The sequence below is a fragment of the Eupeodes corollae genome, chromosome 1, assembly GCF_945859685.1.
Source record: "Eupeodes corollae chromosome 1, idEupCoro1.1, whole genome shotgun sequence".
NCBI classification, from domain to species: Eukaryota; Metazoa; Arthropoda; class Insecta; order Diptera; family Syrphidae; genus Eupeodes; species Eupeodes corollae.
Window position 1 is genome coordinate 305,319,822 of NC_079147.1, and position 15,763 is coordinate 305,335,584.

The following is a 15,763-nucleotide window of genomic DNA, read 5'->3' on the forward strand; positions in this document are numbered from 1 at the left end:
AGCCCTTTCTGCATCTTTCTGCCTTATTATCTGTATAACAAAATTTATTTGAAGTCGATATCTCTTCTGGTTCTTGAGCTATGGAAGACGAAAAAAACGTCGCGAAAGTACGGACGTACGAACGTACGTACACACGCACGCACAGACATCTTTCTAAAAATCTTTTATTTCGACTCTAGGGACCTTGAAACGTCGAAAAATGTCAAAATTTTCAATTTGACAAATCGGACCCATTATAATAACTTCGTATGGGAAGTTAGAAAAATGCAATACCCAGGAGTGATAGTACGCAAAAAAAATCAAGAAAACAAAATATATGACAGCCAATTCACGATAGCTACAATACCTCTTTACCCTTTTTTATACCTACACTACAATGTGCAACCACAAAACTTGCCGAAAGTTGAACCAAAAATCAAATTCTGCGTATACGATTGACTACGTAACACCCAAATCACGAGTCCATGACCTTACATTATAGCACATACTAGAAATAAAAAAATATTTCTAAGAAAAGTCTTTTTTTTTGTTGTATTTTCTGTTAGCAAAACAAAGAATACAAAAACTAAATGAGCCATGAGACCAACAACAAAAAAAAAATCTGAGAGAGGATGGGCGGGCGAAATTCTTTTGCAAAGAATTCTCTTCTTGAGCGCTGAGATGCAGTGGCATTCTTGGGAACTGGAAACTTCATTGTGTGCGTTGACAAAGAAATTTGTTGTTAAAAAATGCAAAATAGACCTCTTTTATAAAAATTAAATTAAATAAACAGTAGACACAAGAACTTTTTACTTTTTTAAATAGAATAAACAAAATGCCAAAAAAAAATAAAAAAAATATTTTGGAATTATATAAGCTCCCGATCCCTCACAATTGCACCACAAATGTTGTTATATTGAAATGCATTTTTAATTATGTTGCGACAAATATTTTTTTTTTTCAAAATCGATAGTAAGAGTAATATATATGGACCTTTTTTTTAAAAAAAAATTAAAACTAAAAAAAAAAAAATCAGCTCGCCCCATGAATTCGCAAAAAATATTGGAAAAAAAAGAATGCATTTTGGATTTTTTGTCTAAAAAAGTTACTATAACTATTTTTAAAAAAAAAAATTTAAAAGCAAATATCTGAACATATATTTAGAATTTGAAAAAAAGTTAAATTGACTTAGCTAGCTGTTATACTTTGGAAGTTTAATCAAATATTGCACCTATGCCACAATGCAAATTTGCCCTATTTTTCATAGTTTTCTACAATTTTTCTTGGAATAAATAAATAAATTAAAAAAAAAAGAAAATCGATACTATTTATAAAAATTTATTGTTTTTTGGAAAAAAATATAAAAAAAATAAAAAATTATATTTTACACACTGCCCCATTGATTTTCGCAAGTAACTACCTGAATTTAATGATTTTTTAGTGATTTTAGTGCTGTTAAGGAACAAACAATTTTTTTTAATTTCTTATTCCTTTATACATATTTAGCCCAATATTTTTTTAATCAAAACCCGTTTATTTCGTTTAAATATTTAAAAAAATGTGAACGCTACAAAGCTAAGCGCAAAGCACCAATCAATTTTTTTGATTGGTGCTTTGCGCTTAGCTTTGTAGCGTTCACATTTTTTTAAATATTTAAACGAAATAAACGGGTTTTGATTGAAAATATATTGGGCTAAATATGTATAAAGGAATAAAAAATTTAAAAAAATTGTTTTTTCCTTAACAGCACTAGAATCACTAAAAAATCATTAAATTCAGGTAGTTACTTGCGAAAATCAATGGGGCAGTGTGTAAAATATAGTTTTTTATTTTTTTTATATTTTTTTCCAAAAAACAATAAATTTTTATAAATAGTATCGATTTTCTTTTTTTTTTAATTTATTTATTTATTCCAAGAAAAATTGTAGAAAACTATGAAAAATAGGGCAAATTTGCATTGTGGCATAGGTGCAATATTTGATAAAACTTCCAAAGTATAACAGCTAGCTAAGTCAATTTAACTTTTTTTTCAAATTCTACATATATGTTCAGATATTTGCTTTTAAATTTTTTTTTTAAAAAATAGTTATAGTAACTTTTTTAGACAAAAAATCCAAAATGCATTCTTTTTTTCCAATATTTTTTGCGAATTCATGGGGCGAGCTGATTTTTGTTTTTTTAGTTTTAATTTTTTTTTTAAAAAAAAGGTCCATATATATTACTCTTACTATCGATTTTGAAAAAAAAAAATATTTGTCGCAACATAATTAAAAATGCATTTCAATATAACAACATTTGTGGTGCAATTGTGAGGGATTGGGAGTTTATATAATTGCAAAATATTTTTTTTATTTTTTTTTGGCATTTTGCTTATTCTATTTAAAAAAGTAAAAAGTTCTTGCGTCTACTGTTTATTTAATTTAATTTTTATAAAAGAGGTCTATTTTGCATTTTTTAACAACAAATTGCTTTGTAAACGCACACAATGAAGTTTCCAGTTCCCAAGAATGCCACTGCATCTCAGCGCTCAAGAAGAGAATTCTTTGCAAAAGAATTGCGCCCGGCCATCCTCTCTTAGATTTTTTGTTGTTGTTGGACTCATGGCTCATTTAGTTTTTGTATTCTTTGTTTTGCTTGCGGTATACAATAACAGAAAATACAACAAAAAAAAAGACTTTTCTTAGAAATATTTTTTTTTTCTAGTATGTGGTATGATGTAAGGTCATGGACTCGTGATTTGGGTGTTACGGAGTCAATCGTATACGCAGAATTTGATTTTTGGTTCAACTTTCGGCAAGTTTTGTGGTTGCACATTGTATTGTAGGTATAAAAAAGGGTAAAGAGGTATTGTAGGTATCGTGAATTCGCTGTCATATATTTTGTTTTCTTGATTTTTTTTTGGGTACTATCACTCCTGGGTATTGCATTTTTTTAACTTCCCATACGAAGTTATTATAATGGGTCCGATTTGTCAAATTGAAAATTTTGAACATTCAGTCAAATTTTGAACAAAATCAAATTGACAGTTTTTGTACAAAAAATTAAAAACCTAAAAAAAAATTTAACAAAAGTTGGTAAAAATTGATTTTCACCTCAAATATCTTTTCAAAAATTTGAAATATTGGATTCAAACTAATTTTATCTTATATGAAATATTGTTTTCAACATTTGATAGAAATTTGAAGAAAATCTCATTGACAGTTTTTTTTACAAAAAATAAAACTAAAAAAAAAAAACAATACTAAAACTTGGTAAACATTCACTTTCGACTCAAATAGCTTTTCAAAAATTAAAAATATTGGCTTCAAAACTTTTTTTATTTCACAGAAAATATTGTTTTCGATATTTAGTGATTTTTATATAAAAATCCATCAGTCCGTTTTTTCATAAAAATAAAATCTACAAAAAATAAAACGCAAATTTGCTAAAAATTGATAGACAAACTTTTAAGCAAGACAAATCGACGGACGTGATGGGAAGTTATCAGTGTGCACAATCCTGTCAAACTATTTCAAAAAAGATGCTGGGATGTGACCCACACTTCTAACTTCCCATCCCGTCTGTCAATTTGTCTTGCTTAAAAGTTTGTCTATATGTATTCGTATCAATTTTGAACAAATTTGCATACTATTTTTTGTAGATTTTATTTTTTATGAAAAAACGGACTGTTGGATTTTTATATAAAAATGAAATGAAAAGAGTTTTGAATCGATATTCAATTTTTACCAACTTTGAGTAAAGTTTTTTAGATTTTTATTTTGTATAAAAAAAACTGTAAATTCAATTTTCTCAACATTGTTGATAACAATATTTCTTATAAGATAAAAAAAGTTTGATGCCTAAATTTCAACTTTTTGAAAAGATATTTGAATCGATATTCAATTTTTACCAATTTTTGTTAATTTTTTTCGGTTTTTAATTTTTTGTAAACAAACTGTCAATTCGACTTTTCTCAAAATTTTATTAAATGTTGACAACAATATTTTTTGAAAGATAAAAGTAAATTAAAGCCAATATCTCAAAGTTTTGAAAAGATATTTGAGTCGAAAGTCAATTTTTACCAACTTTTATTAATTTTTGTTTAGGTTTTTATTTTTTATAAAAAAACTGTCAATTCGATTTTTCTCAAAATTTTATCAGATTTGAAAAACATTATTTTTCGTTGAACAAAATTGTTTTGGAGATGAAATCATATTTTAGTCGTAAAATTTGGTAGGTGACACATTTTTTTCAGTTTTTTTGATTTATGAAAAAAACCGTTTAATGGAGTTTTTTCAAAAAATATACATGTTGATATCACGTTACAATATATTATATAAAATTTAATTCAAGTCTCTAGCGTTTTTGGTTCGTAAGATATTTAGGGTTAACCAACAATTTCACCTTTTTTTCAAACTGCTATGGTAAAAGAAACCACACACGCAATTTTCTTGAGAGCCCTTTCTGCATCTTTCCGCCTTATTATCTGTATAACAAAATTTATTTGAAGTCGATATCTCTTCTGGTTCTTGAGCTATGGACGACGAAAAAAACGTCGCGAAAGTACGGACGTACGAACGTACGTACACACGCACGCACAGCCATGTTTCTAAAAACCTTTTATTTTGACTCTAGGGACCTTAAAACCTCGAGAAATGTCAAAATTTTCAATTTAACAAATCGGACCCATTACAATAATTTCCAATGGGAAGTAAAAAAATATTAAAATAAAATAGGTATTTTCAATAATTAGAAAATGTCGACTAAAAAAGAAATTCAAGAAAAAACATCTCCTTCGATAGCAAAATACCCACTTGCTTTATAAAATTCGAACCATATGCAAAAGACAACAACAAATTTACCTAACTAGACATACCAAAAAAAAACCGGTTTATCATGCAACGTTGTTCTGTTTCTTATTTCTTTGATTGGCTGCTTGTGCGGAAATATATCCCTCGCTCTGAGAGACAAAAAAGATCAAGAGGCAAATATAGAGTAATTGGAAATTCAAATTTTGAATTTGATAATGAAGAGAGTATAACGATCTTTCACTAATACATTCAAATTCATTTACATGAGTTCTGAGTTCGCTTCTGCGGGAGACATACCCTTAATAGTTAGACTTGAAGGCATTTTTTAAATTTGCTTAGAAAAATGATGTGCTTCAAACTGTTTGCTTAAGGCAAGGTGAGCCATATGCTTACCTACTTTTTTATTCTCTTGAGCTCGTTAGACTTTTTCGAATTACGAACGTTAAGTGGCGAGCCAACTTCGCGTTGATGTTTTCTGACTATTAATTAACGCTACAAGCCCTTCTGTAGGTTCAGCCAGAATATGGAGTGTATTTTTGGACTTGACTTTTGTATTTTGTTCAGTTTGTCAAACTTTTTAAAAATAGATATCTTTAGTTTCTTTGAAAAAAGCATGATGCCTAGAAACAATAGACTTACAAGAGGGGAAGCAAAGGTCAATAGGCGCATTCACTTTTAAGGTTTATTTTGTATGGGAATATGAGTCGATTAACAGTCCATATCTAGTATGTCAATGGTGCCAGTAATTTGACAGCAATAAATGTCACAATATGTTGAAGACTGCCATGAACGCGTGAAACACATTTATTATGTATAACCACATTCCTGTCAGGGCATATTATGATAAAACAAGACAAGCAACTTCGTAAATACAGGGTCCGGCAAAATGATCTCCCATATTTTAAAAGGCAATGTCAAATAAATAAAACAAACAATTATTACAAACAATTATTTACAACAATTTATTACAACTTTCTTTCAATAGTTCAGAGTTGCCCAATTTTTCATTAAATATTAACAAAAGTAAGCCAATAATAATCGATTCTAAGATCGGTATGTTGATGATGAATATAGAATATATTGAAGTGCTTCCAAAGATGTTGGGCGATGAGTGTAGACTTGGACCTTTAAATGTCCCCAAAGAAAAAAATCACAAGGTGATAAATCGCGGACCTTGTTGACCAGGTAATGTCTCCTCGTAACGAAAGAAGATGCACTGGAAACATCTCTCTCAAAATGGTTAGTGAACGCCGTGAAGTGTGTGCTGTGGCTCCATCTTGTTGCAACCAGACTTCTTTGTGGTTCATAGTAAATCGATTTAAGTTTGGTTGGAGGAAGGTCTCAATCATGTGACAGAAGCCATCCGCATTAAGTGTAACTTTTTGCCCATTTTCTTCGAAAAAGTTGAAATCGAATGCGAAATGCTCGCTCAGTAGTAATCGCAGAACCACCATTACGGATATATTCCTCTACGACAAATGCGCGATGCTCACCGTGCCACACTATTATGATTAATAAAAATGGCACGTAGACTTCTATCTATCTATACCCGGAATACCATTTTATTTATAAATATCTTTAGATATAAACGTCTAAAAATACGGGAGGTTTTTTTGTCGGACCCTGTATAAATGTGGTATCCATTCTAGCGAAAACAGCGCCATTTCTTCTAAAGTGGACAATAGTTGTACTCCAACTAATTGTTATAATGTTGATGTTTATTATTAATGTTATAATTCGTTATTTGTAATTTAAAAGTTTCAACGGAATTAAAAAAAATCTTGACAACAGACAATACGCCAAAAATTTTGAATGTTTGACATGACTACGGTGTCTATTCTTTTTTTTAATTTAATTTTACTTAAAAGTTTCGTCATAGCCTAAAATGTTTAACCAAAGTTTGGTATATAAGAAATTGTTGTATCGGATTTACAAAAGTACTTAGTTTTAAAACTTCAATTTTTTGAAATAATATAAATAGACTTAAAAACTAAAATCGAAAAGTGCGCACTTTATTTCATTTATTAAAACGATATTTCTTTTGGTTTAGGTTTATTTTAATTTTTTTAATTGAATTTTTATTTCTTTAACAATTTATTGGCGTGTCTAGTCTTGTTTAAAAGAAGAATAAGAATGTATCCCAAACGTCAAACAATCGTCGATTACGTTTTACTATTCGAACATGAATCGATGATGTTTGACGTTTCGAACATTGAGGAGTAGCTTACATTTAGAACAACAAATCATAATAGGGGTAGCTTACATCTAGAACCAAAAATTCATAACACATTAATATAATGATTTTAAAGCCTTTTTATAAAATTTGTATCAAAAATAATTTTGACATTTTGTTGATATAGATTTTGATAATACCGTTTTTTGACATTAAATATTTTGACTACAGTACCGACCCCAATTCCATATCCTACCATTTTGTATCCTCTTGATCAAATGAGAGTAAGAATAATTTAAGATATGTAGGCATAAGAATTTTCTGCATATTGATTATTATTCAAAGAGAAATTTTGAAAATATTAACATTTCATTTACCTTCTGATTGCACTAGGTTCTTCGAAACAAAACCTTTCTGAATTGGCTCAGAATTAATTTTACAGATAATTAAAATTTCAATTACAAATTACCATAATTTTAATAAAATACAATATAACTCCAAGCTGCTTAGTTCAAAGTATCTTTTATTCATACAGATACATACATCTGCACACGTATGTATGTATGTTTATATAATAAAACTACAAGCCCCTTTTATCCAGGGTTGCCATGTCTTGAATTAATTAAATACTTGTATCCTAAAATCGAATCCGAAAAAGTAGCCCAACAGTAGCCCAGATTTAGCCCATTACTATTAAACAAATAAAGTTACATAGATTAAAACAAAAGCCCCAAAAAACAAATTCATCTGAAATATTTTGTAGGTTAAGAGCAAATTCTTTAATCTTCATTTTACTAATGAAATAACCCAAAAATAAATTCGGGCTATTTAAAGCGCCATGCCACAATGATTACTCTGTCATACGGAAATTGTTGTCTACCATTTTGAAAGATACACAAAATATCCCAATTTCCGATAAATAGACCAATCTGGCAAGCCTGAAAACTTAATTTTCATATAAATATATATGGGTTCGTATAAATAAAGGGTTGCTTACACTCTGCAGTTTTATATAGTAGAGGAAATATTCATAGTCGTGCAACAAACTTAGCTCAAACAATTAGTCAAAAGTGAACGAGATACACATCACAATATAAAACGGAGTACTTGTCTAATAGCAATTCATTTTGCGCCTAGAAGAAGGAGAGAACTTTCTCTTAACTTTACTTATGTACTATAGATACTTGTACTTCTTTCATTTCCATTTTCACATCTTTTAACGGCCACAAAACGACAAACTATATTTCATTCTGGTTAAAATTATATCAGTGAATAGATAGAGGTGAGAGGTGAGTAAAGACGAGGGTCGGGTCGAGTTCTATAGTCGACAAGGAGTATCTTGCCTATAAGTGTAGCAAAAGGGTATAGGGTTGGAATAGGCAGCATTTAAAACTCTTAAAAGGATGTGAAAAGGAACTTCTCTAAAACTTGATGCTGCATCTGCCATTACCGTTGATGCTTTAGCAATTTCTTCCCACCAATCCCTATAATATTACTGTCGTATAGTTTTTGGTTTTGAACTGTTCACCCAACCGTCTGCTGATGGTCCAACACCTTTACCGCCTCAGCTCAACTCAGTTTTAGTTCAATTCAGCATAGACATAGACTTCGAAAACGTCGACATCACCATCGACCGACGACGACGCCAGCGCCACTGCCACCACCTTCGCCACTGTCATCAATCTCCTTTCACTCGCACCCACTCGCTCACTCACGATTGCTTTTCTATCTTAATTAGTGGCAAACGTAAAATTACATCATTAAAAGTTCCGCCCCATGATTGCAGAGCTTAAAATCGGGCCCCGATGAGTTCGAGTTTGGACTGAGAGTTGAGACCAAGAGAATGGAGTAGTCGGAGCAGAGTGGTTAGGTTAGTGAAAATGGAGTTCCATGGACTGTGTGCTCCCGCAAAAAGATATGTCGAAGGTGTTACATGAGGTAGAATTTACACCTGGAAACGACGGGCACTTTTCTAAAAGCAGGTGCTGAAAAATAGGGGTGGATAGCCAAAAGGAGGTGTAGGGACAGGTGATTGCCAAATGCCGATGATGGGTGAGGACTGGAACGAAGAACGAAGGGTTTAGGAATTGAGATCCTTTCAATGCCGGTATATAGGATGTTTGCCAATTAAATTTGTTGCAGGAAATTCTCGGTCTCGCGTGGTATCTTTTTTTTAGTCTTGTTATTTTTCGGCGGCGCGGAATGGGGAGTACGAAATTATCATTTAAATTACTACGGAAATTATGGTTGGCTGAATTGGTAGCTTGGTGTAGCTGGTTACTGCTACTCCTGCTGCTTGCTGCTGCTGGTGAAGGTACATAGTGCCGAAGATAAATGCCGGTGTCTTGTTCTTTTATATTACCAGAAACTTTGAAAGGAACGTTTTCTAGGCAGAAGTAGAAAATATAGACGGGGCTTTGTTTTATGAATTCAATAGATCTAAGTTTTTGTTCAACAAAAAAAGGAAGTTTCTACAAAAGGCTGATTTTTGTTTCTTCTTTTTTTTTATTGCAGATTACATGCATTCGTTGTGTAAGAACCATTTTCTGCAGCAATTATATAGAAAGATCGATGGTGCGGTATTGTGGTCGCAGAATGAACGAAATCTAGATTGCATCATTACGTTCCAGACGCATTCGATATTGCAGCGGTTTATGCTGAGGTTTGATATGTTGCAATTAGATTGCAATGATCATTTGTATGTTTATGATGGAGCGCATGCTGTGGCAACACCAAAGGTAAGTCAATTATATTTAAAATGTTTTATTGTTAAACGTTTACAGATACAAAATTGCTAAGAAACTTGAAAAGCAAGACTCAGACTTTTCGACATAAAAGGTTATAAAAGCTATTAGAGCTTCATGCTGCGAAAAAACAATTTTCTTAAATCTTAGTTTTAAAAATAAGTCTATTGAAAAAAGAAAAGGTTAAGAAACCAAATCTTAAAAGATTGTTTAAAGAATTGGAATTCACTTTATTCAAAAGATTATCTTCTGGAATTATAATTTAAATAATATTTCTAGCATATGGAAGTCAAATTTTGGAGTTTTTCCAATATTTGTGGCCGTAAACATATCGGAAATAACGCGACAAAAGTTGTCCTCCAAGTCGTCAATAGTTTTGGGCCTATAGGAAAAGTCTAGTAACTTCACGTAGTCCTTCAGAAAATAGTCAAGCGGAGTTAAGTTGCATGATTCCTAGGCTAGTAATCGTAACGTGAAACTATGCGATTACCAAATGCTTCCTTCAATAAATGAACTGTGGCACGATCTGTGGGGCATATTGCGCTGAATGCGTCTTACTAAAACCAAAGCTTATCGTGATTTTTCAATTGACAACGAAAAATTCAGTATTGACTTATTGATTAAATCACGAAAACTAGTTATTGTGAATAAATCATTTTAAAGCTGCAAAATGGCCGCCAGTTAAAATAGTGTTGCCAATTAAAAGTTCTTTACCTAGAAAAAAAATAAGCCGTTGAAAAAAATTCTATCGAAGACGAGTTTGATGCAAAATTTTTAGAAGAAAGGCATACAAAGTTTCGTATCCTAGGACATTCTCATCTTGATAAAGTTCAAGCCTGAAAGTTTCTTATCCTATGACATTCTCATCTTACATTGATAAAGTCCAAGCCTGAAAGCCATGAATAGTGATACTGAGTGACTTCTAGAGGATGATTTTAGTTGATTAAGACATGACTTTATTGCTGAATTGGCTTTGGAGTCCAAGGAATCAGCGATTTCTAAAAGTAGAAGTAGATTGCTAAAGTAGAAAAGCCCTCAACTAAATCAAAGTTATAAAGCTGTCTTTAGTGACATTTTACTAAGACATCGTTCGTCCAATATTAGCAAATGGCTTAAGACATGCGCATAATACGGCAGATTGCATCTTATAGGCTATGTTCAAGACATGCGTCCTTAGTTCACGCAGTTTGGGAGGTCTCTATTCTTGACGACCGTGCAAACTATGCCCATATAATATATTTTGTATATATTTTCCTTACGAAGTAGCCTGCTGCTTTCAATAATTGGGTTGTCACCTAAGTTTGTAATATCTCACTTGAGGCATTGACTGCGAGTTTTTAATATTTTCCTAAAACAAAAATTGGATTTTTTTTGACAGGTTGCTTATAGCTATTTTAAAAAAAATTCTGTCATTGAAAAAAATTTGCTGTTTGAAATCCACCGAACATTTTTTAATGACAGAAATCTGGATTTTCGTGAAACTGGAACATAAATCATTAGATCGATTTGTTCCACTTTTGATCATAAAAGTATCAGCTGTTCAGGAAAATGAATTTCCGGCCGGAAAATAGAAAACTACCTACATTTTTAGAGAAAAATAAATGGGCAATTAAATTTTTTTTTAATCAAAAAAAATCTGTGTGATTTCCGACCGATCAGTATATAATTTTCATTTGTAATTAAAGGGAAACACCTTCAAATATTGATTCAATTTTTTTTCGGATAGATTTTAATGATAGCTACAACTGGCCCCCAAGAGTTTTAAAACCTGTATTTTACTTAAACTTATCTCTTGCAGCCAAATTAATAAAAAAACGTTTATTTCACCTTTGTTCCGCGAGTTTACTTAACCAGGGAATAAGAGTTAAGCTGTGGGTAAAAGTGTTCCATGAATAAAACCAACATATTCGTTTAAAAGCGAAGTGACGTTTACCAAAAATCCTTTAAGAAAATCTTCTACAATAGATACGATTCCTGTTTGGTAACTTGAAATTTAAACTAAGTCCCGCAGGCTAGGGTTTTTTTCGTATGAGTTTTGACAGCATATAGTGATAATTTGTGAACACATCCAAGAATTCTCTTGTTTATAAGTTTCTAGCAGCCTAATTAATAAAAAACGCTTATTCTACCTTTGTTCCGCGAGTTTACTAAACCAGTGAATAAGAGTTAAGCTGTGGGTTAAAATGTTCCATGAATAAAACCAAAATGTTCTTGGAATAGCAATGTGACATTTACCAAAAATCCCTTAAGAAAATCTACTACAATAGATACGAATTCTGTTTGGTAACTTGAAATTGAAACTAAGTTCCGTAGACTAGGTTGTTTTTTCGTATGGATTTTGACAGTACATTGTGATAATTTGTAAACACATCTAGGAATTATCTTGTTTATAAGTTTCTGTCAAAATTATTAATAATTTTTTAATTATTTTCTGATTTGTTTTTATTTTTTAAATGGATAATTTAAATTTTTAAATGAAAACGAAGTGAAATCTGGAGCACCAGTGACAAAGAACCTCATTACGCCCCATATTTGATGGCCATTACTTGCAAACTGACGGAAATATGTCCACCTTTTATGTCCCTATTTAGGTCATCTTCAACAACCGCAATAAATTTCCTCTTATTTTCCTAGAAAAAACTATATTTCTTCCTGAAATTCTCCTCGCTTACCACTTGCACTGGATCACACCTAGTTTTGTATAATTTTTTCATTTTCTGTTGGTTCCGATGGCTGATTATCTAAAAACTGGAACTGGTTTAAGAACTCAACAAATCTAGCACATATTATTGTCACAAAATTAAATAAGCAATATTCACTTGTTTTTTTTCTCAGAATAAATTTGACATATTTGGATCTTATTCCTTCGCTAATTGACGTTCTTCGGTGGTAAACGTCACTTAGTAGTAATTTCGTTTTATTCATAACATTTTGAACTTAGTCCATATAATAAGACTTATGGCTGAAACACAAACACACTTCAGCTTCGGCTTTGCCTGACGTTTACGAGTTCAGCCATAGGAATTCAATGCATGCAATCACAATGAGCTTCGACCTCATGTTTTATTTGACAATCGCAAGAAAATAACGCAATGTTACGTAATGTGATTCCAAACGGAAGCTCTAGTTCAATTTTGCTGAACATTTGCTTTGTCTGACAACTCAACAGCTGTAAAAAAGTAAAAAGTTATTTTAGGCTGTGTAAGCTACTTCTGCGATAAATTTAATTTTCTCGATTTCAAAACTCATGTTTTTTTTTATTTTGAGAAAAAATAACAGCTGCTAATGACTGAAGTGCCATTTTAGAAATGTCATATTGCAAGTGTCATTCAAAGCAACCTCGAAGCAGACCCAAAGTGACGTAGTTGAAGCCGAAGCTGAAGCGTGTTTGTGTTTTAGCCATTAACCCTTCGCTATTACGTTTATTAATTCGCCTGTTGTGGAATTTAGTTTAGAGCATAATCCTTCTCTATTTTGTACCTATTTAAATATTGTGTTGTTAACTATTTAAATATTTTGTTTAAAGTCATTTAAAACTAGAAATTCCCCTTTTTTCTAAGTTTCTGTTTTAAGTTTTTGTAATAAATAACCTCGATTTATTAAAGTATTTTGTAGGTTGTATTGGAATAGACAATTTCACAATTTTACTGTTTTATATTCACACTTTTAGAACAATCTACCTTATAGCTCAATTTTGGGTGAACTCTCACGTAAAGAGTTTGTTCTTTCAGCCGTACATTAAGAATGTAGAATGCTTAACCTTTTTTTCACTGTATTTTGATGTTCAGAACTTTAAGACTATTGTGCATCTAAAACTCATTTGGTGCATATTATAAACAAAATACAATTTTAAAAGAGGCTGGGATGCGACCAACACTGATAACTGTGGATTTTTATAAAAAAAAAACTACTGAATATCGAAAACAATATTTTCTGTGAAATAAAAAAAAGTTTGACGACAGTATTTTTAATTTTTGAAAAGCTATTTGAGACGAAAGTTAATTTTCAACAAGCTTAAGTATTGTTTTTTTAGGTTTTTATTTTTCGTACAAAATTTTACTGAATGTTGACAACAACATTTCTCAAAAGATAAGAGTAGTTTAAAGCCGATTTCTCATAGTTTTGAAAAGATATTTGGGTTAATTAAAAAACTGTCGATTCGATTTTTCTCAAATTTTTTCTGAATGTTAAAAACAATATTTCTTATAAGCTAAAATATGTAAGTTGGTAGCCATAATCTTAAATTTTTGAAAAGATATTTGAGTCGAAATTTATTTTTTACTAACTTTGAGTAATGTTATTTTAGGTTTTTATTTTTTATAAAAAAACTGTCAATTAGATTTTTCTCAAAATCTTACCAGATGTTAAAAACGTTATTTTTCGTCCCACAAAATTGTTTTGGAGATAAAATCACTTTGTATTCGTAAAATTTTCGAGGTGACAACAATTTTTTTAGTTTTTTTTTGTATGTACATTCTGCACAAACGGATAAGTTTGACAGCTCTTCCCTATAGATGCTGTCATACTCGGCTTTAAAATCGATAAAGAGATGGTGGGTATCGATTTGAAGTTCCTGGGTTTTTTCGATAGTCGATAGTGGACTTTCCTGGTCTGAAGCCACACTGATAAGGACCAATCAGGTTTTTGACGAATTGCTTCAGACGTTCACATAATAAGGCAGAGAGGATCTTATATGCAATGTTAAGGAGGTTGATACCTCTGTAGTTGGCGCAGTTTAAACGGTCTCTTTACTTATGTATGGGGCACACTATGCTGAGATTCCACTCATCGGGCATGCTTTCTTCCGACCATATTTTGCAGATGAGTTGGTGCATGCTCCCTACCAAATCATCGCCTGCTGCTTTGAATAGTTATGCAGCGATGCTGTCAGCTCCAACAGCTTTGTTTGACTTAAGTTTAGATATAGCTATCTTCACTTCGTTAAGGTCGGGTTGGCGGAATTGTTGATCTGTGTCGCTGAGGTTGAGTGGTTCTATCTCCCTTACAGCGGAATTCGGTTCGTCATCGCCGTTATATAATTTGGAGAAGTGATCTTTCCATATTCTCAGCATCGACTGCGGTTCTACTACGATGTTCCCCTGATCGTCTTTACAGGCTTCGATTCGTGGCTGGTACCCTTGGGAGGTTTTTTTATCTTTTGGTAAAATTTACGAAAATCATTCCTGTTGTGACATCTCTCTATCTCCTCGATCGCGCGCTTCTCATGCTCTCTTTTTTCCATCTAAGAAGCCGGTGTTCCTCTCTCCTCTTCTGCTCGTAGTGCTCGCGAGCAGCTCTGGTCCTTTTGTGCAGAACCGTTTTGTATGCCTCTTGTTTCGCTGCGTGCGCTTGCCGGCATTCGTCGTCAAACCAGGGGTTTCGCTGTGGTGGCCGTGTGAAACCTAGCACTTCAGAGGCGGCATCTCTGATGGCTGCAAGGCAATGTTGCCACTGGTTTTCAATGCTTAATTAGAGACTCCGAAAAGGACATGGCAGTCTCTTGCGATTGTAGCCGTCTACCGTCGAATCTTCTCACAGTACTTCCTTGGCTTGGATCGGGATATCCGTAGCCGTACCTTGGCTACAACGAGGTATTGGTCCAAGTTAATGTTGGCCCCTCGGAATGTTTGGATATACTGTATACTGGAGAAGTGTCGTGCATCGATCGCAATGTGATCAATCTGGTTGACGGTTGATTGATCAGGAGATTTCCATGTCCCCTTGTGGATATTAAGATGCGTGAACTGCGTACTAGCTACCAGAACGTCTCGCACAGCAACGAAATCGACCAGCCTGAATCCGTTGTTGGCGGTGGTGTCCTGCAGGCTGTATCTCCCGATTATGCCACCAAAGATGTCTTCTCTTCCTAGCTTGGCATTCAAATATCCTAAGACAATTTTAATGTCATAGCCAGGGCACTGCTCATATGTCTTGTCCAAGAGCTCGAAGAATATGTCTTTGGTGCGCATGCGCGCATATTAGGCTTATGTTGGCGAATTTAGCCTTGATGCGGATTGTCGTGATGCGCTCGCTCACACTGTTGAAACTCAAGACTTTTTGCCTGAGTCTAGTTCTAG

The 15,763-nt window shown here is 32.5% G+C and overlaps 1 protein-coding gene across 1 annotated transcript in view; it reads left to right on the forward strand.

The window, feature by feature from the left end:
* LOC129942369 (uncharacterized) overlaps positions 1-15,763 on the forward strand; it is a 52,622-nt gene that overhangs the window by 13,867 nt on the left and 22,992 nt on the right. Inside the window, exon 2 of the mRNA XM_056051265.1 lies at positions 9,457-9,680. Within this exon, the coding sequence (XP_055907240.1) occupies positions 9,457-9,680 (224 nt within the window). The remainder of the gene's footprint in view (positions 1-9,456; positions 9,681-15,763) is intronic.